Source organism: Daphnia pulex, chromosome 10 (assembly GCF_021134715.1).
Source record: "Daphnia pulex isolate KAP4 chromosome 10, ASM2113471v1".
Taxonomy (NCBI): domain Eukaryota; kingdom Metazoa; phylum Arthropoda; class Branchiopoda; order Diplostraca; family Daphniidae; genus Daphnia; species Daphnia pulex.
The window spans coordinates 3225974-3246413 of NC_060026.1; the positions used below are offsets into that span (position 1 = coordinate 3225974).

At 42.7% G+C, this 20440-nt stretch overlaps 10 protein-coding genes across 10 annotated transcripts; 5 read left to right on the forward strand and 5 right to left on the reverse strand.

The window, feature by feature from the left end:
• Window positions 1-3: 3 nt before the first annotated feature.
• Window positions 4-1036, reverse strand: LOC124205323 (ADP-ribosylation factor-related protein 1-like). The gene is made up of 6 exons (XM_046602713.1): window positions 859-1036; window positions 630-800; window positions 534-566; window positions 427-475; window positions 197-368; window positions 4-138 (listed from the first exon to the last, which is right to left on the reverse strand). The coding sequence occupies exons 1-6, from the start codon at window positions 949-951 to the stop codon at window positions 48-50; spliced, it is 609 nt and encodes a 202-aa protein (XP_046458669.1). The 5' UTR covers window positions 952-1036; the 3' UTR covers window positions 4-47.
• A 183-nt stretch (window positions 1037-1219) lies between these two features.
• LOC124205324 lies at window positions 1220-2090 on the forward strand. Its single transcript, XM_046602715.1, has 2 exons — window positions 1220-1400; window positions 1473-2090. Exons 1-2 carry the CDS (start codon window positions 1288-1290, stop codon window positions 1915-1917), a joined length of 558 nt encoding a protein of 185 aa, XP_046458671.1. The 5' UTR covers window positions 1220-1287; the 3' UTR covers window positions 1918-2090.
• LOC124205328 (M-phase phosphoprotein 6-like) lies at window positions 2077-5359 on the reverse strand. The gene is made up of 4 exons (XM_046602720.1): window positions 5341-5359; window positions 2617-2733; window positions 2448-2548; window positions 2077-2382 (listed from the first exon to the last, which is right to left on the reverse strand). The coding sequence occupies exons 2-4, from the start codon at window positions 2668-2670 to the stop codon at window positions 2106-2108; spliced, it is 432 nt and encodes a 143-aa protein (XP_046458676.1). The 5' UTR covers window positions 2671-2733; window positions 5341-5359; the 3' UTR covers window positions 2077-2105.
• LOC124205316 (F-box only protein 25-like) lies at window positions 2983-7833 on the forward strand. Its single transcript, XM_046602700.1, has 8 exons — window positions 2983-4052; window positions 5188-5252; window positions 5375-5421; window positions 5542-5731; window positions 5812-5987; window positions 6149-6517; window positions 6602-6957; window positions 7051-7833. The coding sequence occupies exons 1-8, from the start codon at window positions 3922-3924 to the stop codon at window positions 7253-7255; spliced, it is 1539 nt and encodes a 512-aa protein (XP_046458656.1). The 5' UTR covers window positions 2983-3921; the 3' UTR covers window positions 7256-7833.
• Window positions 7834-8591: 758 nt separating this feature from the next.
• On the forward strand, window positions 8592-9381 carry LOC124205340 (transmembrane protein 14C-like). The gene is made up of 3 exons (XM_046602734.1): window positions 8592-8770; window positions 8946-9135; window positions 9199-9381. The coding sequence occupies exons 1-3, from the start codon at window positions 8692-8694 to the stop codon at window positions 9260-9262; spliced, it is 333 nt and encodes a 110-aa protein (XP_046458690.1). The 5' UTR covers window positions 8592-8691; the 3' UTR covers window positions 9263-9381.
• An 819-nt stretch (window positions 9382-10200) lies between these two features.
• Window positions 10201-19491, forward strand: LOC124205335 (histone H2A). The gene is made up of 2 exons (XM_046602728.1): window positions 10201-10315; window positions 18827-19491. Exon 2 carries the CDS (start codon window positions 18858-18860, stop codon window positions 19236-19238), a length of 381 nt encoding a protein of 126 aa, XP_046458684.1. The 5' UTR covers window positions 10201-10315; window positions 18827-18857; the 3' UTR covers window positions 19239-19491.
• Window positions 10533-11023, reverse strand: LOC124205330 (histone H3). The gene has a single exon (XM_046602723.1). It carries the CDS (start codon window positions 10992-10994, stop codon window positions 10584-10586), a length of 411 nt encoding a protein of 136 aa, XP_046458679.1. The 5' UTR covers window positions 10995-11023; the 3' UTR covers window positions 10533-10583.
• On the forward strand, window positions 11262-11664 carry LOC124205342 (histone H4). The gene has a single exon (XM_046602736.1). The coding sequence runs from the start codon at window positions 11289-11291 to the stop codon at window positions 11598-11600; it is 312 nt and encodes a 103-aa protein (XP_046458692.1). The 5' UTR covers window positions 11262-11288; the 3' UTR covers window positions 11601-11664.
• On the reverse strand, window positions 12262-12694 carry LOC124205339 (histone H2B.3). Its single transcript, XM_046602733.1, has one exon. It carries the CDS (start codon window positions 12655-12657, stop codon window positions 12286-12288), a length of 372 nt encoding a protein of 123 aa, XP_046458689.1. The 5' UTR covers window positions 12658-12694; the 3' UTR covers window positions 12262-12285.
• LOC124205397 lies at window positions 12818-18258 on the reverse strand. The gene is made up of 2 exons (XM_046602825.1): window positions 16734-18258; window positions 12818-16407 (listed from the first exon to the last, which is right to left on the reverse strand). Exons 1-2 carry the CDS (start codon window positions 18256-18258, stop codon window positions 12818-12820), a joined length of 5115 nt encoding a protein of 1704 aa, XP_046458781.1.
• Window positions 19492-20440: the final 949 nt, after the last annotated feature.

A 20440-nucleotide genomic window follows, 5' to 3' on the forward strand; every position in this document is an offset into this window, starting at 1 on the left:
GAATAAATAAAAATAAATGTAATCAGTATTTCTTGCATGTCAAATTATCAGTTATCACTCTGGTTCCTAGGCGGTCGGACTACATTATTACGTTTAACACACTGAACAAGCCATTTGATTCCTTCATCCACTCCATCCCTAAAATAAAACTTTGTCACAAAGAAATTCAAATAAAAAAATTTGAAAATATTCACACCCATTCAGAGCAGAAACAGGCATCACCATGCAGTCTCTTTGGCCAATTAAGTGGGCATTTTGATTAAATATGGGCTTCACTTCACGTACACCCATACTGTCTTGAAGATCTTGTTTGTTTGCAAGAACAAGCAAGGGAATACCCTTAAGCAGTTCACTGGCAATCATTTTATCTATGCAAATTAAATCATTAGTGCCTAAATGCATGTATAAAAATGGTCCTTAAATTACCAAACACAGCTTTGGATTCTTCAATTCTGTCACGATCAAAAGCATCAACCTACATCATATGAACTTTAATGTTTTGGCAAATAAAATAGATGATAAATTTTAAATACCACATAGATTACTGCATGTGATTCGGCATAGTACTAAATGGCCAAATAGAATAAATATAAAATTATGCATAACCAAAGACATATTCATTAAAACACCTTGTCCCAGAGTGATTGTAATTCTTCTTGGCCACCTAAATCCCAGAAATTTAAACTACAGCCGTCTGTGTCGATGACTCCAATATTTAGTCCCACTGTTGAGGTAATTTTGTTGGGATTAAGAGCCTTGTAGTTCTTCGTGAAGTGAGTCTTTGCTGCTTCTAGATACGTCTACATAATTTTGAAGCGTTAATTTATGCATTTGATTCCACAACTTTATTTGCATTACCGATTTCCCTGCGTTATCGAGACCCAAAATAAGTACATAATATTCGTCTAACTGAAATAAATATTTATAAAACCCTGATAAAAGATGATACATTCCAATATTATTTGAATGCCCAACGAGGCAACGACAAAACTTTGTTTTGACAGCCAGACCTTCCACGAGTACTGACAGTACTGCAGAGCAACAGCGTTGCCTATATTTGTGTTCTTATTTAAAAAGTAAAATATTATTGATCTGTTGTATAAAAAATCAATTTTAAATATTTAATGTCATATATTTAAAAATGTCATCTTCATATTTATTTTTATTATTTTTTTTTTCGTTTCTTACAAAATGTTGCAACTTCTTGCATGACATCAGAATCAGAATTGCTAAATGCGTCAATGGCTGCTCCGTGTTAAAAATTTTGTGAAGGTCTGATTTGTAAACATGTCGGATACAAAGCTTCCAAACCCAAACTGCGAAGATGTTGTTGAAGAAGAATTGAGAAAGTTACATTTACCACATGAAACAGAAGCTATTCCTCCAGAAAGTTTGTCAAAGTAGGTTACAATAAATAGTGAATGAATGGCCTTGGTAAATACCTAACTATCATTTGCTACTTTTCTTTGCAGACCTGAACCTTCTGAAGAGCTGTGTGAAATATGGAACCGATGTTTGGTGTCACCTTGTCCAAATCGCGTCGCATCATCTCCCGTTTTCAAGACAATAACCTTGTACAAGACAAGCTCTTCAAAATCAAGGCACGCTGGAACTAAACCTTTGTTGAGGAAAGCCCGGTTACAGATTGTGAAAAAGTCCAGATACCTGAGGAAACCCAAGCTAAACTTTTTGAAGTTCAAAGATCAAGGAACATATATTGAATCTGATGATGCTTCCCAAGAAAGTGGTGTCAGGAATCAAAACTCTCGTGTTTTTCAGTCATCGTGTTCTCAGCAAGCATTAAACCCCTGCCCAGAAGAAGATGACACCACCATAGAAGAACTGGCAGCCTACTTTGACTGTATTGTATACATCCCTCGAAAGATGTCCCAAATGGCCGAGATGATGTACACATAGTTTCTCTTTACAGTATCAAAGATGCAAGTGTGAAGCTACTCGTCATGTATGTAATTGCAGGGTAATATGGTTCTGGCTGTTTTTTCATCAAAATGTGAAAACTGTTCATTTGTAGAATATCTATGAAATCATTTCATTCAAAATTGAAATACATGTATCAAAATTTTTCTTAACATTTATTGCAAACATCATTGATCATCAGCAGGTCTTTTAAAGCCTCTCTTGAGGGATTGCTTAGAAAACTTTCTTGAAACTGTCTTACTTAGGGACATAGTTCTAGACACTTCTTCAGCTCCTACATCAGCATCTTTCTCACCCTGCAACAAAGAATTTTCCTTAGGAGGTGGTGGTTCTGTGAATCTTCTCATAATTTTTTCAATTTCAGGATTGGCTCCTTTGAAGCTCATTCTGCCAAAACAAAGATTTTCACATGCAGAATAGCTTGACTCCATCAGAAATTTGCTTCTACAAAAAAAAAAAATCAAATGAGCTGTTTAATTAATTTTGACACCTGCTGAGATTAAATTTACCCGTGTGACAACATTGCTGAAGTGATTTCATTTGCAAAAGTTGTTTGTCTTTCTTCATCTTCTAGTTCCTTTTCAGTCTTTTCTTTGGTCCTTTTCATAAACTGTTAGTGGAATATAACATTATTAACTCCACAGGTACTAAAGTTAAATTAATTGACGAAATGTATACCTTCATTTCAAGAAGATTTTTCGAGAGGAGGAGCCTTTTCTTTTGGGGGCCCATGTTCTTGTGTCGAATGGAACGTTGAGAGGTAAGAGTTTTTAACACCAATTCACGCTTAGTTTTCTACAATTAATTTAGCTCTAATTTTATTTAAGAAAATAGGAATTCAGACAAAAACACACGTGTGAAAATGACTAAGATTGGTTGCCAGGCAACAAAACCAATGGCAAGAATTGTAAGTTGTCCTAATTCCTAAAATAAGTAAGCCCAACCCCAAGTTTTTGCATGCGCTCTGCGCTACTGCGCATGGCCAGCAGTCCAGCATGACTGGGCAAACTGGCAATGGCACGTTAAATTGTCAATTATTAATTATCGCGGTTCATGTGCGCACAAGGCGTCACGAACTCTATAGGAATTTTCTCGGAAAAAAATCATTGAATCAGAAAAGAAAAACTTTATTTTAGATCAGGGTAATCAGGGGGTGATTTTAGACCAGGGTGATCGAGATATACATTTAGAAAGTGCACCAACAATTTCCAGCTTCACCAGTTTCAAGCCTTGCACAAATTTCCCTATTTCAACAACTGGCTCCTTATCGTTACTTTTTTTTTTCGTTTTCTCTTTGAATTCTTCCCACGAGCCAAATGACCATAAAAAAAGATAAACGCAATTATCCTCTCTTCTTGGGATAAAAGTACTGTAAGACAAGAAAGTAAAAGTTGAAATATTTCCAAATAACTCTATACAAAAACCAAGTTTTTTAAAAAGATAAAATTCCCCAAAGTTATCGACCTCGATCTTAATTATTATCAATCCTGAAATTTACCAATTATTTAGTTCATTAGAAGTAAAAAAAAAAAAAAAGTTGAATGTAAAAATGTTTGAATTGCGCAGCAGGAAATCACCTAAATCGAGCAGCAGATAGGAAAAGTCACATTGAATTTTTACCCCCAACTGTTCAGGGGGTGTTGTTGCCTTTCGTTTATTTTACGATAGGAGTCGATCAGCTGTTTTTGGGAAGCCAGTTATTTGGCAGCGAGCCATGACGTCACAACGCTCACAACAAAGCCACGTTACACGCGCTGCGATGTTAGTCAACACAAGTAAAGTCGGGAGTCCCGAGCTCCTGCGCAGACAAAGACCAGCCAGACTCTGAGCCTGACAGTTGCTTCTCTTTCGGCTCTCCAAAAGTCGAAGAAATTTCATCGCAATTAACTTTTCTTTACTGCGACTAAAACAAAAAATTGAATTTGTAAATTTCACAAGTCCATTTTGATCGTGCGCTAATTTACTACGTTTTAAAACAGCGAAATGCCTTTTTATGCCAAAGATTGGCGTTCACCAGGCGAATCGTGGATCAAAACGGAAGATGGCTGGGAGAAGCTGAAAGTCTTGGAAACTAATCGAAAAAGATTAATTACCGACGACGGTGTTTTCTACAGGTTAGTCATCTTATTCATCATCTCTTTTGTTTTGTGTGTGTACATTTTCTGTTGCTATGACGTTTACTTGCTTCACTGGAGCGCGTGTTACCTGCTGTCCAATGACACCAGCAAGGCCAATGGCGAAGCTTCCCTGCTGCTCGTGATGCAATCATCACGAACTTTTCTTTGGCTCAAAAGCGAAGCCAAAAGTGAACTACGTCTTGTTCTCTTTCAGGGTCGTAGATTCTTTCTTTTTTTCTTTTCTTTCTTCATGGGCGAAAATAACCGGATGTGAGGGCGCTATACCCCCCGTCTATTCTCCTTGCGTTCACTGTCGTGAAATTTTGTTTGATTTAGTTTATCCCTTCCAATTTCTTCACTCGGGGGTTCGTGACGGACAGTATACGTTGTTCAAGATTCTTTGGCTGTCGGCCAATTTGATTGCGACTCTTTTTTTATTCTGGAAGGGGGAGGGGGAGGTTGACGGCCTGTTTGCTCACGCACCCAGCGTGAGCCAAGACGCTATTATCCCGATGTGGGGAAATTTCTTTTCACGACGAGCTGATTGAGAATCGATAAGTAGACTTTAATGGTCCTCTTTTTGGCGTTCAAAGTTGGGAAGTATTGTAGCTTATTGATATTATCTAGTAGTACTAGAAACGGACCCGCGTTCATTCACGCTGGGCTCTCGACACTTTTCGTTCTCAGCTGATGACGGTGTGGAGAAAATCAATAGGGCGCCCTGGGAAACGTTGCCGTCGTGTTTTCTCATTCTTCCTCCTCCTCCATCCACCGTCTGTTATGATCGAAATTGTATGGAATTGAGGGCACAAACCTTAGTAGCCGAGTGACGCAAAAAGTACAGATATAAAAATCGGACGAAATTTCTAAAAATCGTGCAGGCTTATGTTTACTACGGGGGGGGAAGTTTGACGATGCCTTTCACGCCCGTGAGAATTGTTACAATGTTCGCTTGACTGCCTGTGCGTGTCCTTCAATATCCGAACGAAAAATGACGTGTGTTGGTTGAAAAAACTCTTATCGCGCAATTTAGGCGCACATCACGCCAACGAATTTATCGACTAATTGCATCATATCATGTTAATAAAATTGGGTCTATTTTTTTTTTGTGTGTGTGTATATTTTTATCCAGGTCAGTAGATGATGACAAAGAAAACTGCGCACTCGATAACAGCCCGGAACTCGATAAAACCAAAGGTCAGCTAGCTCATTTCGGTCATTGGCACTTTTTTTTCACGTTACATAATAAAAACATGGCGGTCGTAAAAAAACAAAACAAACTCACGTTTTTTCTTTGTGTTTTTTGGGGGTTTCATCAGGTTGCGTTCCACCTCACTGCCAGATCACATTGAAATGCACAAAAGAGGTAACGTGTAGTCTCTTATTGATATGATCTCCGTCCGTGTGCTGCGTCAAAATAAGTCACGAGCTTGTGAGGTACGATGAAATGATAATAAAAATGTTTTGTTTGACTATCGGTATATAGGTGGCGGGTTTCAATGGGCTGAGCGATGCCCTGCGTCGCCTGGATTTCCGCAGCGCCGTTCACGACCACCGACGATTTCCCTACACGGCCAAATTGCTGGAATTGTTGCTCTCCCAGCATCGCATCACCAATCTGTCGGGCTGCGCTCAGAAATCGGTTCTCAATGTCCTGGAGGAGATTGCAGTTCAAGGTAATGATGACGGTGAAAGTCTACATACTAGTTCCGAATAATGTTGTACAGTACATTGAATTATATTTTCATTTTTCCAGCCCAAGGAAGCCAGCAAAACATGCACGTTCTAGTCAAATTGCTGACTGATTTGCGTACCATCGTACGAGGTGATTCGTGGTGGGGAACACCGCTGGGCTCGTCCCAACTCTGGGGCAAACACGTCCGCACTATCGATCGTATAGGCGCCATTGCTTCCAGCATTCGTCATGCCGAGGTATAATGCTAGCACATACAAATTTCATAATGATGGTCCTTATTATCCCATTCCAACTTTCGCCTGTCATCTATAATAACGGCTGATTGTGCGACAAGCGAAAGTTGGAATTGAATTTTTCACGTTCAATCATGAATATTCCCGGATTCATCCACATCCAGGCAGTTCCTGGCAGTAACGACGGGGATGATAAACCGAAATTCGAGGATTTGCCAGAGGAATGCGTCAGGGAGATCCTGTTTCGGTTGGCCGATCACCGGGACTTGTTATCGGCGGCGGAAGCGTGCGGAGTTGTTCAGAAGCTGAGCGCCGAGCAACGCTTATGGAAACGCCTCTGTCGCTTCCATTTCACGCCGGTTCAAATTAGTTTCGCACTCCGGGAGATACAGAAAGAACGGGAGAAACCTCCGTTGAACGTGACGGCAGCCCTTAACAAGAACAACCGCAGTAGCCGAACGCCCCATCCTTATCTGAACCCCAGACGCAGTCCCGTCCGTAGTCACGATACGGATTCTTCTAAACCGGAAGAGGTCTATACTTTCCCCCATATTATCTACTATTTTTAGAATTGACAACATTCTAAAGAGTGGGGGACAATGTTACTTGTTCTTTAGTTACTGGATAACGCCTCATCCGCAGATACACGCGGACGTGTATCGAGTGCATTTCACGAGCATTTGAAGCGCCACCGTGAAAATCTATTGAGTCTGCAAAGTGAAGACCAGGACCAGTCGAGCCATCAGGTCATTAACGCCAATCACAACCGATTGGTGAGCTTTCAAGACGTCAGGAACCATTTCGATCAGCGGGAAATGTTGGATAACGAGCCCAGGATGAGTCCCCGGACGACGAATCAACTTCCGCCCAGGAGGAAAAATAACGAGAAAGATGACGACATTAGTCAGCAGACTGGTGGTAATCAGTCTAATTTGGAAACAGACTGGGAGGATGTCTTCCATCGGGCTCGCAGGTGAAACATCTGTTTCCTGGAGGGGTGTTTCCCCTCCTCCCTTCGAAACTATTCGAAAATGTACATACTCACGAAATTTACGTTTCTCCGCAGGTTATTTGGGCTGCGTGAAGACTACGCCGAAATTCTCCATCTGTGCCGCAACTGCCGTTGCCTATTTTGGAAGACGTACGGACATCCATGCATAGTCGATCATCAACAGACAGATAACAAATCTGATGAGCCCAGCAGCTGTGACCCAGAAGCTTTTTACGTACCCGTCCCGCCTCAGGCTTTCCTCAAATTTTTCTCTCTTTAACAAAGATGACAATTTCTATACTATACTTGTGTACCACAAGGTTTAAAAAAAAGCCTTTTGGTTCGATTTCGAGTCTTACAGCACCGGAAGACATTCTTATATATTTTCAAGCCACCCTCCGCATTCTCTCTATGATACATTTTGGTATTTTGGCGTAAACTATTTCTATTTTGGGAACTCGTCCTTAAAATGATGGTGACTCTTTTGGAATAAGGAAAAGCTTCAAATCAGATATTATTGCAAGTCCTCGAAGATCAACTTGATGATTTTATTTTAGCTGTTTTTTAATAGACAATCATTTTTTGATTTTATTACTACGTACAGTATGTTGACCTTACACTGTGATAGTTTTGTTAGAGTGATTGATGGATCTGTGTACACTTTTTCTTTGGTCGTGCTCGACTTTTTCCCTCTTTTATTGGTGTCGTCTTTTGATATAACCGTCAGTTTGAGCGTCTAGAAAAACTGCACCATATCTTCTGTCATTTTGATCATAGTCGTCCATCACTCAGTTTGTCTCTTAGGAATCTAATTTTCGCAGAAAATCTAATAGAATAAACGGTGTTTGAAGAGTCGGACAATGGGCATTGATTTTCTGTTAGGAGATGAGCGTTTCAAACAGATGTTGAATATAAACTCGCTATGCGCCAGCAGATGAGAGATAGTGAGCGTAATAAGCTCTTGAGACTTGAGAGGAAAAGAGATAGGAAAAATTGTTTAGAAAGTGATGCGCGCCTGTCTAGCGTTCAAGGGTCATTCAGATTTCCAGACGCTCACTACACAAGTTCCGTGCTGAACCCTTTGGATGGCGTGTAAAACAAAATCTAAGAAAAATGAGGATATCCAATTTCCATGAAATTTGTTTTACGTAACTGTTTTTTGAACCACATGTTTATTCGAAGCCGATTTGTCCAACAAATATGTAGAATGGCCACACGTGCGCGGACATTTTAAAGTCGATACGCAATAGCGTGAATGTCAAATTGAAAAATTGCATGGCTAAAAGCCAAAAAACAACCCTTTGTTTGGCAATCACATGGCTGTTTTTAGAGCTGAAATTCGTTTGGAATTTGACATGGGGTAAAATATCAGGCGTATGATCATGGCCGAATTCCGCAACTACTTTAGAATAGCCGTACCACCCAAAAGGTCAACTATTTTCGTTGTGACTTTGCCAACTTGTTCTCGAAAGAAACCGATCACGTAATTGCAGAAAGATATACTGCACTTAAAATTAATATTTTTGTTTGTAAAATGCATTTAGAAAAATGAAATTAGCCTAGATTCATAATCGATTATTTTTCAATCGATATTTTTCAATCGATACTGAAGACGTCACTATTTTGTTTACAAAAACGCGTACAAGACGAAAGTTGACGTGCAGATTAAACAACTTGTTCACTCGTATTAATAACCGACTTCGAAGAAGACTTAAAATGTCGAGCACTGATTTTCTTACTTATGGCTATGCAGCCCTCGTTGCCACTGGAGGCATCATCGGATATGTTAAAGCTAGTATACATAATTTTTAAATATTTTTCTCGGCTGAAACAAATATTTAATTTATAAAAGTGTATTTGATGTCATGCAATATGCATTGAAACCATGATTTAAAATTTTGTGGTTAGGATTGATTTTTTTCTATGCCTACACTTAACATAGTTTACCTTAAATATTATTTGTCTTTCAGAGAGCATCCCTTCTCTTGCGATGGGACTGCTATTCGGTTCCTTGATTGGATTTGGTGCATACCGTACTTCCAATAACCCCAACAAATATTACTTGGCACTTGGTACCAGTGTTGCGTTGGGTGGTTTCATGGGAAAGAGGTACATGGACAGTGGAAAGATCATGCCTGCTGGACTTATTGCAGCAGTGAGGTAAAAGACATATTCTTGCTTTTTTTAAGTAATATATTTCATATAATGTCTTTGCATTTACAGCTTGTTAATGGTTCTTCGTTTCACAGCAAGAGCTGTTGGTCTGGTTTCCGTGAAAAAGGATTAATCAATGAGGAGAGTCTTTAAAGACACAAAAACTATCAACAAATGCTATCCTGAATTCATTATTATTTGATATTTAGTTGGGATCAAGTAAACAATACAAACTTTTGGTATATTCCTTTAGCTTTTGGGGTACTCTTGTTTCAAATTATTGTGTATTTTCTAAATACTTATCAGTTAAAATTTCTAGTGTTGCTGATGTGAATTAAACAGTGACGGCCGAATCTATTACATAGGTATTTGAACATTTTTAGATTATGAGAATTTAAATGTTCCTGATATAATGGGAGACAGTGAAACATAATCTATGTTCTAGGCTACAAACAGATTTTTGCAGGTTAATATTTTGAGTAATAGGGGAGCATTGATTTATTTTGTGTGAAATATAATGTAATAAGACATAATTATTCCATCAAAAAGTAACTACAGGGAAGTTTAAAATCCACCTAAATCACAGAATAATCCTCTTTTCTGCTTTGAGAAAAGTTATGTTTTATTTATAGGACCATATTCAATTCATTTTAGGACCATTCCAATACTACGAAACTCCTACAAGTACGGACTGGAGATACTCAGCATAGACACGTGATTTGGTCAAAGACAAGAGAAGGGGGACACGTCAGACGTGTCACTTTTTTAGGCTCCAGAAAAAAATAAGAAAGCCAAAGGAAAAGAACATAGAAGTAATCAGAACTGAATCAATTACTCTGAGATCAATTATCGAATGCAAAAATTTGTTGTAAAGGATAAGTCTCTCAATCCCTCAAATCTCTCTTACACCCATTTTCCTTTGCTTCCCTTCGTAAAAGCGGAGAGAGCAATCCACTTCTACAAATAGGTTTTTGAGAGGTCGCGCCGTTTTAAATGTTGTGTGAGCTCAAATTTTGGCCGCTAGATGGCTTTTTTTTGTTTATTTTGTCGTCTGTGTTCTTGTTTAAAATGCTATATTTATTAAACAATTAGGGATTTGGAATTTGCATATAAGTGATGGGATTGAAAGAATTAGTGGCGAGGATCACAAGGATGAACCGTCTGCCAGATTTCGTTTGCAAACCAGGTTGGTTCAAAGTTTTCAGTTTCCTGTTATACTAACTCATACCCATTACTGTTTACATGGTTTGTGGTTATTGGTGGCGAAGTTCCAAATTAGTGCATAATGTTTAAATGTGTGCTCGTTTGCCTAAAAATTAGCAATTTTCCTTTGCACATTGAAATTATCGAAAAGGGAGGACATTCAGATGGAACCAGTAGTTAGTGATATCTTTTCTTTAGTAAATGGTGGCCCTGAAAAGGGCCGATTGGTAAGTCAAAAGGGAATAGGTCGCTTAAGCACGTTCACCACGAATACGGCGAGCGAGCTGGATGTCTTTTGGCATGATGGTGACTCGCTTGGCGTGGATGGCGCACAAGTTGGTGTCTTCGAAAAGACCCACCAAGTAAGCCTCGCTGGCCTCCTGCAGGGCCATGACGGCCGAGCTCTGGAAACGCAAGTCGGTCTTGAAATCCTGGGCGATTTCTCTGACCAAGCGCTGGAATGGCAACTTGCGGATCAGAAGCTCGGTCGACTTTTGGTAACGACGGATCTCACGAAGGGCGACGGTGCCGGGACGATAACGATGGGGTTTCTTGACTCCTCCAGTGGCCGGGGCACTCTTGCGAGCGGCTTTGGTGGCCAACTGTTTGCGGGGCGCCTTGCCACCGGTGGATTTACGAGCAGTTTGCTTGGTACGAGCCATTTCGAGCGAGTGAAATTTCAGATGTCCTAACTAGTGAAAAGTGCTTGGTATATGTGGGGAACCTACGGACGTTGCAGAGCTAAGCGAGTTCACTGGCTAGGGATTGGTTAATTCAAAAATGGGAGGGAATAGAAAATTTATAACGGAAATCCTTTTTGTTGACAAATGATGGCTGGAGCTGAGTTCCACCAATAGGAGTTCAGCTTGAGGATCCGGTAGGGTATATATTGGGACCATAGTGAGTTTAACATAACATCATTCGATATTTTTTAAATCTCTGAAACTTATTTGAAAATGACTGGTCGCGGCAAAGGAGGAAAAGGACTCGGCAAGGGAGGCGCCAAACGTCATCGCAAAGTTTTGCGTGACAACATCCAGGGAATCACCAAGCCGGCCATCCGTCGTCTTGCCCGTCGTGGTGGTGTCAAGCGAATCTCTGGTCTCATCTACGAGGAGACCCGCGGTGTGTTGAAGGTGTTCCTTGAGAACGTGATTCGTGACGCCGTCACCTACACTGAACACGCCAAGAGGAAGACGGTGACGGCCATGGACGTCGTCTACGCATTGAAACGCCAGGGCCGCACTCTGTACGGCTTCGGCGGTTAAATTTGATTCCGATTTATTATTTTAACTCCTGACTCAATCCAATCGGCCCTTTTCAGGGCCACCATTTACTTAAAGAAAAAGATTTCTTAACCACTTTTTAAACCATATTCTTGTCGACTTTATGCTGCTACAAGAACAAAATCCTTGAATTTTGAATTAATAAGCATCATTCTTTTATTTCATCTTTGAAAGATTTGATTGACATAGCAGGTGTTGGAGCAATGCGTCCTAAAGGATCTTGTGATCTGAAACTATGTTAATCCAAATAACTCGATCGAAAAATATCGAGATGCTGTTATGTTATTGATATTGTTTTCTCAGATTTTACGCAGTATTTTTATTTTTAACTTTCATATTTAACAAAAATCTTCCTTAGTTCCTTAGTATGTAGAAGGAGTTGCTAACGGAGATAAATTTTAATATCAATCATTTTCTAAATCAAATGAATATGTAAAATCAACGCATTGAACCGGATCTGCCAAACTTAAAATTCAGCAGAAAGATAGAGAAAAGCTCTTGATCACAGTATTTCCTAACGTTCCGTCGCACTAATCAACAATATGGGTTCAGTTTAGAACTCGATTAGATAATAAATGTCAAAAGTAGTTAGATGTTTTTCCTTTCTTTAAAATTTGGTGGCCCTGAAAAGGGCCGTTTGGTTTGTAGAGAGAACAAGAGGATCACTCTACTTGGTGCTGGTGTACTTGGTCACTGCCTTGGTGCCTTCAGACACGGCGTGCTTGGCCAACTCACCGGGCAAGAGCAGACGGACGGCCGTCTGGATTTCCCGGCTGGTGATGGTCGACCGCTTGTTGTAGTGGGCGAGACGGGACGACTCTCCAGCGATGCGCTCGAAAATGTCGTTGACGAAGCTGTTCATGATGGTCATGGCTTTGGAGGAGATGCCAGTGTCGGGGTGGACCTGCTTCAACACTTTGTAGATGTAAATGGCGTAGCTCTCCTTCCTCTTGCGCTTCTTCTTCTTGTCGCCCTTGGCGATGTTCTTCTGGGCCTTGCCGGCCTTCTTCGCAGCTTTACCGCTTACTTTAGGGGGCATTCTTGGACTTGGAAATCTCAGAAAGTGAAGTCCGGTTGGTTGGTTGGTTTTTTGGGGATGGGGGTTTGACGTTTCCAGGCCGGCAGGCCTATTTACGCCACTTGCACATGCGTTTTAGGGAGAAAGCTGGGCACCGGCTTTAGGTTTTTGGTTTCTCTTGCTAGAAACCGAGTCGGGCTTTGATGCCTATGGCATTAAAGAAGTCCAAAACGGCTTTGAGAGTTACCTCGTCGTTGAAATTTAGCAGCTCTTGCAGTGTGGGAGTGTTTTCGCTCACTACGTACACCATTTCTTCTCGCTCCTTTGCGTACGCCGGGCAGGCCAGCAGTACATGTTCGACATTTTCTTTTTCTTCGGCGTCGCAGTTGCAGCAGAGACCGGTCGGATGTTTTTTGCGTTTGAACAGACGATAGTTTAGCGGCAGCATGTCGAGGCGAATCTGCGATAAGAACACTTGCTCACTTCTTGACTGGCCGAACAGGGAGGCGATTCTTGACACGACTGGACTGTGTCTGTGGGTGAAAAGTCCACATTCCGTTTTCGGCTTGTCCCAGAGGCCTTGCCATTTTTTCAGGAGGAGGTCTTCAACGTTTTCACGGATGTCGTTTGTGTCTCTTCTGCAGCTGAGGCTAGGTTTTAGCTCCAGCCCATTTTTGGCAGCACGATCAGCTTGCTCGTTGCCGGATATTCCACTGTGTCCTTTTACCCACGAAAAACTGACAGTTGTGCCAGCTCTGGAGAGTGCTCGCCAGGTGTCCACGGTGCTTGTTTTGACACTGTTGTTTTCACTACTTGAGTGGAGTATTTGCAATGCCTTTTTTGAGTCTGTTAGGATAACAAAGCTCCCCAGTGTTGCGTGTGCTTCTGCCCACTTTACTGCCAGGTGTATTGCTACGAGTTCACACTTTGCTGTCGCCAAACCGTCCACCAGACGCTTCTGCTCAACGATGACTTTCTCTGGTACCACAAAGGCAACAGCACATCGCCCGTCTTTTGATTTTGCTGCGTCTGTGTAAATGTGGACCACATTTTGCCATTTCAGGTCGTTTGGTGTGTACGTCGTGACTTCCGGAAGCAAAGCCTGCCATGGCGGGTGCTTGCTGATGGATAATTTCTCGACTGATTTAGGATGATGGTCCAAGGTGTTTGTAACGGACTCGACTCTGGAGAGAAAACACTGCTCGGCGTTTTTGAACCACTCTTCTTTTTCTGCTAGCAGGTCAGACTTCACCTCGTAGCACCTTAAATAATGTTTGACGCTGGCGAGATTTCTCCTAAGGTGCAAGGGCATTTCGCCCGTCTCTCGTAGCAGGGCCTCTGTTGCAGTGTCCCTTGGCGCACCCACCACTGTTCTCAGCGCTTGTGCTTGGATTTTGTCCAGTTTTTTCTTTGCTGTGATAGAGGCGGACTCGATGAGTTCTCCTCCATAGTCGAGTTTTGAGCGGATCAGAGCCTGGTAGATTTGTAGCATGGGCTTTGCGTGTGCGCCCCATTTCGTTCCAGATATGAGGCGTAGTAAATTTAAAACTTTTGAGCACTTGCTGACGACGTCGTCTATTTGTTTGCACCAATTTAGTTTGCTGTCGAGTGTCATGCCCAGTAGTTTGATTGACTTTTGCACTTGGATGCTAGCTCCGTCTACTGTGATGCTCAAATTTTCGGGTATATTCCGCTTGGAAAAAACTATTTCTCCGGTTTTTGCTGCCGAAACTAGGAAGCCCCATAGTCTGAGCTCGACGATAACATCTTGTGTGTCCTTTTCTACCTTTTTTCTCAGGAAGTGTAAGTTTCGGTGCTTCTGCCAGATGAAAATGTCATCGGCGTACATTCCCGACATACAGGAGCGGCGTTTCTTGGCAATGTCGTTAATGAGGATGATGAACAATAACGGGCTGATGACACTTCCTTGTGGTGTGCCGTTTAGGCAGGAGAAGAGCTCGGACCGAGTTCCATTTAACGATACTTGTGCTGTCCGACCGACCAAAAAGGAGGTAATCCACTTGAGCATGTTGCCTCTTATGCTGAGCTTTTTGAGCTTGTAAATTAGTCCTTTTATCCAGATCATGTCGTAGGCTTTTTCAAGATCGAGCGTGACTGCCATCACATATCCTTTGTTGTTTAGGGCTGATTGGACCGAATTTTCGAGCCTCACTAAATTGTCCATAGTCCCTCTGTTTCGTCGGAAACCACTTTGATTTGGGGCGAGGAGGAGATTTTTCTCAAGGTACCAAGAGAGTCTGATTTTAATCATTCTCTCCAGGACCTTGCATGGCACCGGGGTAAGCGAGATCGGCCGGTATGACTCCGGTTTCGATGCAGTTTTGTTTGGCTTCAACAAGGGGATGATCAGCGAGTGCTTCCATCCTTTCGGTAGCGTGCCTTGTTTCCAGGACTCGTTGTACAGGGCCAGTAGCGTACGTAGGGCTGTATCCGGTAGGTGGCGTAGCATTGATAAAGATATTCGGTCGCTTCCCACTGCTGTATCTTTTGCTTCTTTTAGGGCGGTCGTCAGCTCTTGCATTGAGAAATCTGCATTCATTTCTGCGTCTTCTATCCGTCCGTCCGGCTCGTCCGCTTCACCATCTTCCATGGACTGTTCGGAAATTCGGCGGTGTTGGAGAAAGGATTCTGATAGGTTGGTGTCACTACTCACTGCTTTGTAATGCTTTGCAAATAGGTTGGCTTTTGCTGATGACTCCGTAACACACGTCCCATTTTTGTCGAGTAGCACCGAGATCGGTTTTGTTTTGTTGTTTCGCCCCAGCATTTGGTTGGTTTTTTCCCAGAGATCACGGGACGTTGTGTTCTTGTTTATTGTGCTACAGTGAGCTCGCCAGTGCTCTTTCTTCGCGTTTCGCATCACCGATCGGCTTTTGTTACGTAAAGTGCTGTATATTTTGTAGTCGTCTGGATTTCTTGATGCGTTTGCTCTCACCCAGGCCTTTTCTTTTTCTTTGATGGCGTCTGCACACGCTGCATTCCACCATGGGACGCCCGGCTTGTGGTGTCCTTGTCGCACGACTGGGATGTGGTTGCTGGCTGCTAGGATGATGGCGTGAGTCACATTGTTATTGAAAACATCAATATCGGTGGAGAAGAGGTCCATGTAGGATATGTCTGCGCACGTTTGAGCAAAGCCGACCCAGTCAGCTTTTTTAAAATTCCACCTAGAGTTGTTGCTGCGTTCCACGGGGACCGGTATGGCGATGTTTGTCATTACTGGATGGTGATCACTGCCGAACGTTGATTCAGATACGACCGACCAGCTGCACTTTGCAGCAATATCTGGCGTTGTTATGGTCAAGTCTAGGACGGAGGATGCTCCTGAACTGGATCTGTACGTTATATTCCCGTCGTTAAGTGCAACTAGCCCGTTTTCTTCGATGAAAGATACAAGACTGAGCCCTTTGTGGTCGTTTTTCTTTCCTCCCCACATTTCGTGGTGGCTGTTGAAGTCTCCGCACAGAAAAGGAGTGGAGTCAGGGGGTAAATCTCTGAGGATATTTTCAAAAACTTGCACATCGTTCTCCTGACTTGAGTGGTAGATATTGCAAATGGAGATGCTTTTTCCGTCGGTGAAAACCTCTACTGCGACTACTTCTAGTGTGGATGGCGGCAGATCAATCTGTCGGAAGGGGGTGCCGATGGCGACAAAAGTCGCTACTCCTCCTCCAATCCTGTCTCTTCTGTCCGCTCTGATGTGATCGAAGCCGTCAATTTCGAACTCTTTAGACTCGTCTAGCCACGTCTCTTGAATGCAAATAATATTTGGAGGAGATGTCATTTCAGATAAAAACTTTACGAACTCGGTTCCGTTTGAGTTAAGGGACCTTGCGTTCCATTGGAGTATCCGGATTTGAGTCTTGGGGTTGTTAAAAGAGAATGCTGTAGATCTGGTCATCATGTGGCGTCTTTTGACTGGCTGGTTTGTGCACTGGCGGTGCTAACTGCAACGGGGTCGTCTTCTTTCTTTCTTTTGTTCTTTTTTTTCTTTTTCTTCTTTTCTGGTGTTTTCTGGATTCCTGTAGTGAAGGGAGCAGGTGTAATTTCCTCTTCCTCGACATCGTCGCTGTCACTGCTTTTGTCGTCTTTGCTGCTGTCGCTGTTTTCACTGCTTTCGTGTGTCAACAGAGCTTTGGCTGCTCCGGCGAGGGTTCTTAGGTGTTGGTTGTTTGTGCATGCACTCAGGATGTCCATGAATTGCGCCATTATCTTCATGAAGGCTTCCAGCTTTTTTTCTACGCTGGACAATTTATCTTTTCTCCCTCTTTGCTGTGCCACCTCTTGGAGGGGCTCGGTTGTTTGAGCATTTTTGTCTGGTGATTCGTCGGAGGAGCCTGCGTTTTTCGGTTCCGAGGTTTTTTCTTTTTGTGTATCGCTCTGATCCGTTGCTTTTGCTGCCGCGGCATATGATTGACCACTTCTTACTTTGGCCACTGCTGCAGATCGAGGGATGTTTTCCACAACTGCTATTCTGATGACAGCCTTTGCTTCTTTCCACTGGGGGCAGCCACGGAAAGCTGCACTATGGGGGCCCTTGCAGTTTGGGCACTTCCAGTGCTCTCTCGTTACCGTGCAGTCTTTGGTGAGGTGCACTCCTCCGCATCTTGCACACCGTTGCTTTCCTCCGCATTCCTTGGCAATGTGTCCCGGCCGGCGACATTTGTAGCACTGGGTAGGCTCTGGGATGTATTGGGTTACCCGGTGTATACTGTTCAGTATTTTAACCGAGTCAGGTAACTCCGCCGCTTCAAACGTGACAATGACGCTGCTTGTAGACTTGTATGGGCCCCCAGGTCGGCTTTCTATGCGCGCAGCGTTTACAATTTTGACGGCGTTGCCCTGGTTGACTGCACTTGCTTCTTCCAGGAACTCTTCCATAGTAATGAGGTGATGCACTCCATGTACTACACCTTTGCACGTTTTTGGTACCAACGATATGGTCCATGATCCCATGGTTTGGATGGCCATCACCTCTAGTAGCTCAGCTGCGCCCGTTGCGACAACGGTTAACGAGCCACCCGGGTTTATCTTCCAGCTGGAGACTGAGCCCTTGCTTACTTGCTCGCTAAGGCGCTTATTGATTAGAATCGGGCTCACCTTCTTTAGATCTACGATCATGTCGTTTTCTTTTGCTACAAGGCGGGTTTCGAATGAGGTTGTCATTCTGTTGGCCGGTGGCTGTTTGAATTGTTGGCTTGACTCCGTGGTCGCTTCTGACCTACGGGGAGGAATTGGTGGTGGTTTGCCTCTTGAGGGGAGAGAAGATGATTCTGTTTCTCCTGCCGGGCTTGGGGTTTCGATGTCTTTTCTGCCTCGCTTGTTGGACGGTTCTCCTTTTTTTCCTCTTTGCACAATGGTAAAACCCTTGTCTCGAAGCCACTTATCGGCAGCTGCCTTGCGGCGCCTCCTTTGCTCTTCTTTTTCAGCTTCCGTAGTGGCCTCCTGTTCTTCCTTACGCGATTCCTCAAAGAAATCTTCTTCCATCGAATCGGGTTCCGGCTCTTCTGCGATCCCCTGCTCGTTGAGCATCAACGGGGCCAGGGACGCCCGAGCGCTAGCGGCGGCCGCCTTTGCAGCCCTGATCTCCTCTTCATTCATGTCACCTGCTACCGACAGGTGGCAGTGACAGTGGAAGTGGGGGGTGGGTTTTTGATTTCACTGGGGAAAAAACAAACACGAGAAATTAAGACTTGATGCCTCCCTTAATTGTCCCAACTTGTGGAACTACAAGAGAGAGCACACTTTGTTTCTTAGATGAGCACTATAATTACACACTGATCGAAACTTGTTACACTATATTTCGCAAAGTTATTACGAGCTGCGAGACACAGGTGTACACCTATCGATAGCAGACGACGTCTCACTCTGACTCCTTCGCTGATTTTTCAGTGAAGGAGTGAAGTGAAGTCCGCTTGTCCGAATTTCTTCTTTATACTGATATCGGCTCCCCTTCACTACTTGATGGTAGCCAAAACTCTCGTCTCCAGAGACTTGCGTGTATCACGTAGGTGTTCACTCAGGGGCGGAGCTATAGAAAAGGGAAAGAATTTCGAGGCAAGTGAAGATTTACTATTGGCTACCAAAATTGTATTCTGAATCCAACTTCAAGTCCCTATATAAACGTCGATTTTTCAAATTGTATTCATCACTCGTTCCTTGATTTTAGGAACCGCGTTTTATCTACTCTCAATCCTAACATGTCTGGTCGTGGTAAAGGAGGCAAAGTCAAGGGAAAGTCAAAGACTCGTTCCAGCAGGGCCGGACTTCAATTCCCCGTCGGTCGTATCCATCGAATGCTCCGCAAAGGATCGTACGCTGAGCGTGTTGGTGCCGGTGCCCCCGTCTACTTGGCTGCCGTCATGGAGTACTTGGCCGCTGAGGTCCTCGAGTTGGCCGGTAACGCCGCCCGTGACAACAAGAAGACCCGCATCATCCCTCGTCACTTGCAATTGGCCATCCGCAACGACGAAGAGTTGAACAAACTTCTCTCCGGTGTCACCATCGCTCAGGGTGGTGTTTTGCCCAACATCCAGGCCGTTCTCTTGCCCAAGAAGACCGACAAACCCGCCAAGGCTTAAACTTCTCCCGTCTTTTAATAAACGGCCCTTTTCAGGGCCACCAATTTATTTTGGAAAAAAGGAATTTGCTGAGTGCTATATTTCGAACTTAGTTTATTGCGCACTTCATTTTAATCTAGTTGTGGAAATGATAACGTGCATGTTGTCTGATTCGCAATGGGGTACGCTTGAATTGTTTTTGTTTCAACCTAATTCTTGGTATATGAAACGGTAAATGGCAGTACTACTACAAATAAAAGTTGTTAATTAATCACTTCAATTTTTTAAACCATTTCTCTTTTGAACTTACCACTGCCCGATAACTTTCTCCTGATGTCGCGAAATGGGATAATAAGTTATGTGGCGAGGATCTACGTTGATTTTGTTCACTTTATTAGCGAGTTATTGAACGTCACATGCCTTATTTTAATAAATGAAACAGCTCTTCGAGGTTTGCTGTCATTTTAATTCGTCCCCATTTAAAAATTAAAAAAGTAATTGGGTAAATAAACTCCGTTTGGTATCGTTTGGTGTCGCTAAAATCGCATTGTGTTGTTATGTCGAAAGTTCGTGCTGCTTTCTTTTTCTTTTTTCCCTTTGTTTTTTGAAAAAACAACACCATATTAAATGTTAGTGTTCTTAACTGATTCTAGAACCTGCCTAGTTTATACCAACATCTTTTTTCTATTTGAATTCTAGATTGCGAGCTTTCAACAATGTCAGGTTTTCTCACCATACTACAACTAATGACTGAACTGTTTTTCATCTATCTGATCAATCCTTCTGATCTTTCTACTGTGAAAATCATCTTTACTTATCAGATGTTAGAATGAGATACAGATACAGGTAAACATACAGACTTTTCTTAACTAAACACAGTTTCACTTGAACTATGTATGACTTTGAATTAGGTGCCTTCAGCAGTGTGGAGTTAAATTGCTGTTACACTGTGCTGTATTTCTTGATCACTTGAAAGCAACTTGACACTAAAAGAGGTAAACATTTGTCGCTGTTTTCTTCCAAAAGCATTTAAAAGAACTTCATTATTTTGATGTGTATTTCAGAAATATGCCGATGGCTACACAAATAGTATCCACATATTCTTCTTTATTAATCCGTAGCCCTAATGGGATATGTGAGCAGGATAGCACCTCCCTGGAGTTACCCTAGCCCGGTAATGGTAAGGTTTTACTAGATCACACAATAGTAGTTCTGGCTTTTTA

Coding starts and splice junctions, on each gene's coding strand:
- LOC124205328 (XM_046602720.1), bottom strand. CDS start 2,670: ATGGGCCCCCAAAAGAAAAGGCTCCTCCTCTCGAAAAATCTTCTTGAA. Junction 2,549..2,616: donor AAAATCTTCTTGAAATGAAG/GTATACATTTCG, acceptor TTCCACTAACAG/TTTATGAAAAGGACCAAAGA. Junction 2,383..2,447: donor TCAGCAATGTTGTCACACGG/GTAAATTTAATC, acceptor TTTTTTTTGTAG/AAGCAAATTTCTGATGGAGT.
- LOC124205323 (XM_046602713.1), bottom strand. CDS start 951: ATGTATCATCTTTTATCAGGGTTTTATAAATATTTATTTCAGTTAGAC. Junction 476..533: donor CACATGCAGTAATCTATGTG/GTATTTAAAATT, acceptor CATATGATGTAG/GTTGATGCTTTTGATCGTGA. Junction 369..426: donor AGAATCCAAAGCTGTGTTTG/GTAATTTAAGGA, acceptor TAATTTGCATAG/ATAAAATGATTGCCAGTGAA.
- LOC124205324 (XM_046602715.1), top strand. CDS start 1,288: ATGTCGGATACAAAGCTTCCAAACCCAAACTGCGAAGATGTTGTTGAA. Junction 1,401..1,472: donor CCTCCAGAAAGTTTGTCAAA/GTAGGTTACAAT, acceptor TTTTCTTTGCAG/ACCTGAACCTTCTGAAGAGC.
- LOC124205335 (XM_046602728.1), top strand. CDS start 18,858: ATGTCTGGTCGTGGTAAAGGAGGCAAAGTCAAGGGAAAGTCAAAGACT.
- LOC124205316 (XM_046602700.1), top strand. CDS start 3,922: ATGCCTTTTTATGCCAAAGATTGGCGTTCACCAGGCGAATCGTGGATC. Junction 5,732..5,811: donor GGAGGAGATTGCAGTTCAAG/GTAATGATGACG, acceptor TCATTTTTCCAG/CCCAAGGAAGCCAGCAAAAC. Junction 5,988..6,148: donor CCAGCATTCGTCATGCCGAG/GTATAATGCTAG, acceptor ATCCACATCCAG/GCAGTTCCTGGCAGTAACGA.
- LOC124205397 (XM_046602825.1), bottom strand. CDS start 18,258: ATGAATGAAGAGGAGATCAGGGCTGCAAAGGCGGCCGCCGCTAGCGCT. Junction 16,408..16,733: donor CAGCAAAGACGACAAAAGCA/GTGACAGCGACG, acceptor TTTGCATTCAAG/AGACGTGGCTAGACGAGTCT.
- LOC124205340 (XM_046602734.1), top strand. CDS start 8,692: ATGTCGAGCACTGATTTTCTTACTTATGGCTATGCAGCCCTCGTTGCC. Junction 8,771..8,945: donor CATCGGATATGTTAAAGCTA/GTATACATAATT, acceptor TTTGTCTTTCAG/AGAGCATCCCTTCTCTTGCG. Junction 9,136..9,198: donor GGACTTATTGCAGCAGTGAG/GTAAAAGACATA, acceptor TTGCATTTACAG/CTTGTTAATGGTTCTTCGTT.
- LOC124205330 (XM_046602723.1), bottom strand. CDS start 10,994: ATGGCTCGTACCAAGCAAACTGCTCGTAAATCCACCGGTGGCAAGGCG.
- LOC124205342 (XM_046602736.1), top strand. CDS start 11,289: ATGACTGGTCGCGGCAAAGGAGGAAAAGGACTCGGCAAGGGAGGCGCC.
- LOC124205339 (XM_046602733.1), bottom strand. CDS start 12,657: ATGCCCCCTAAAGTAAGCGGTAAAGCTGCGAAGAAGGCCGGCAAGGCC.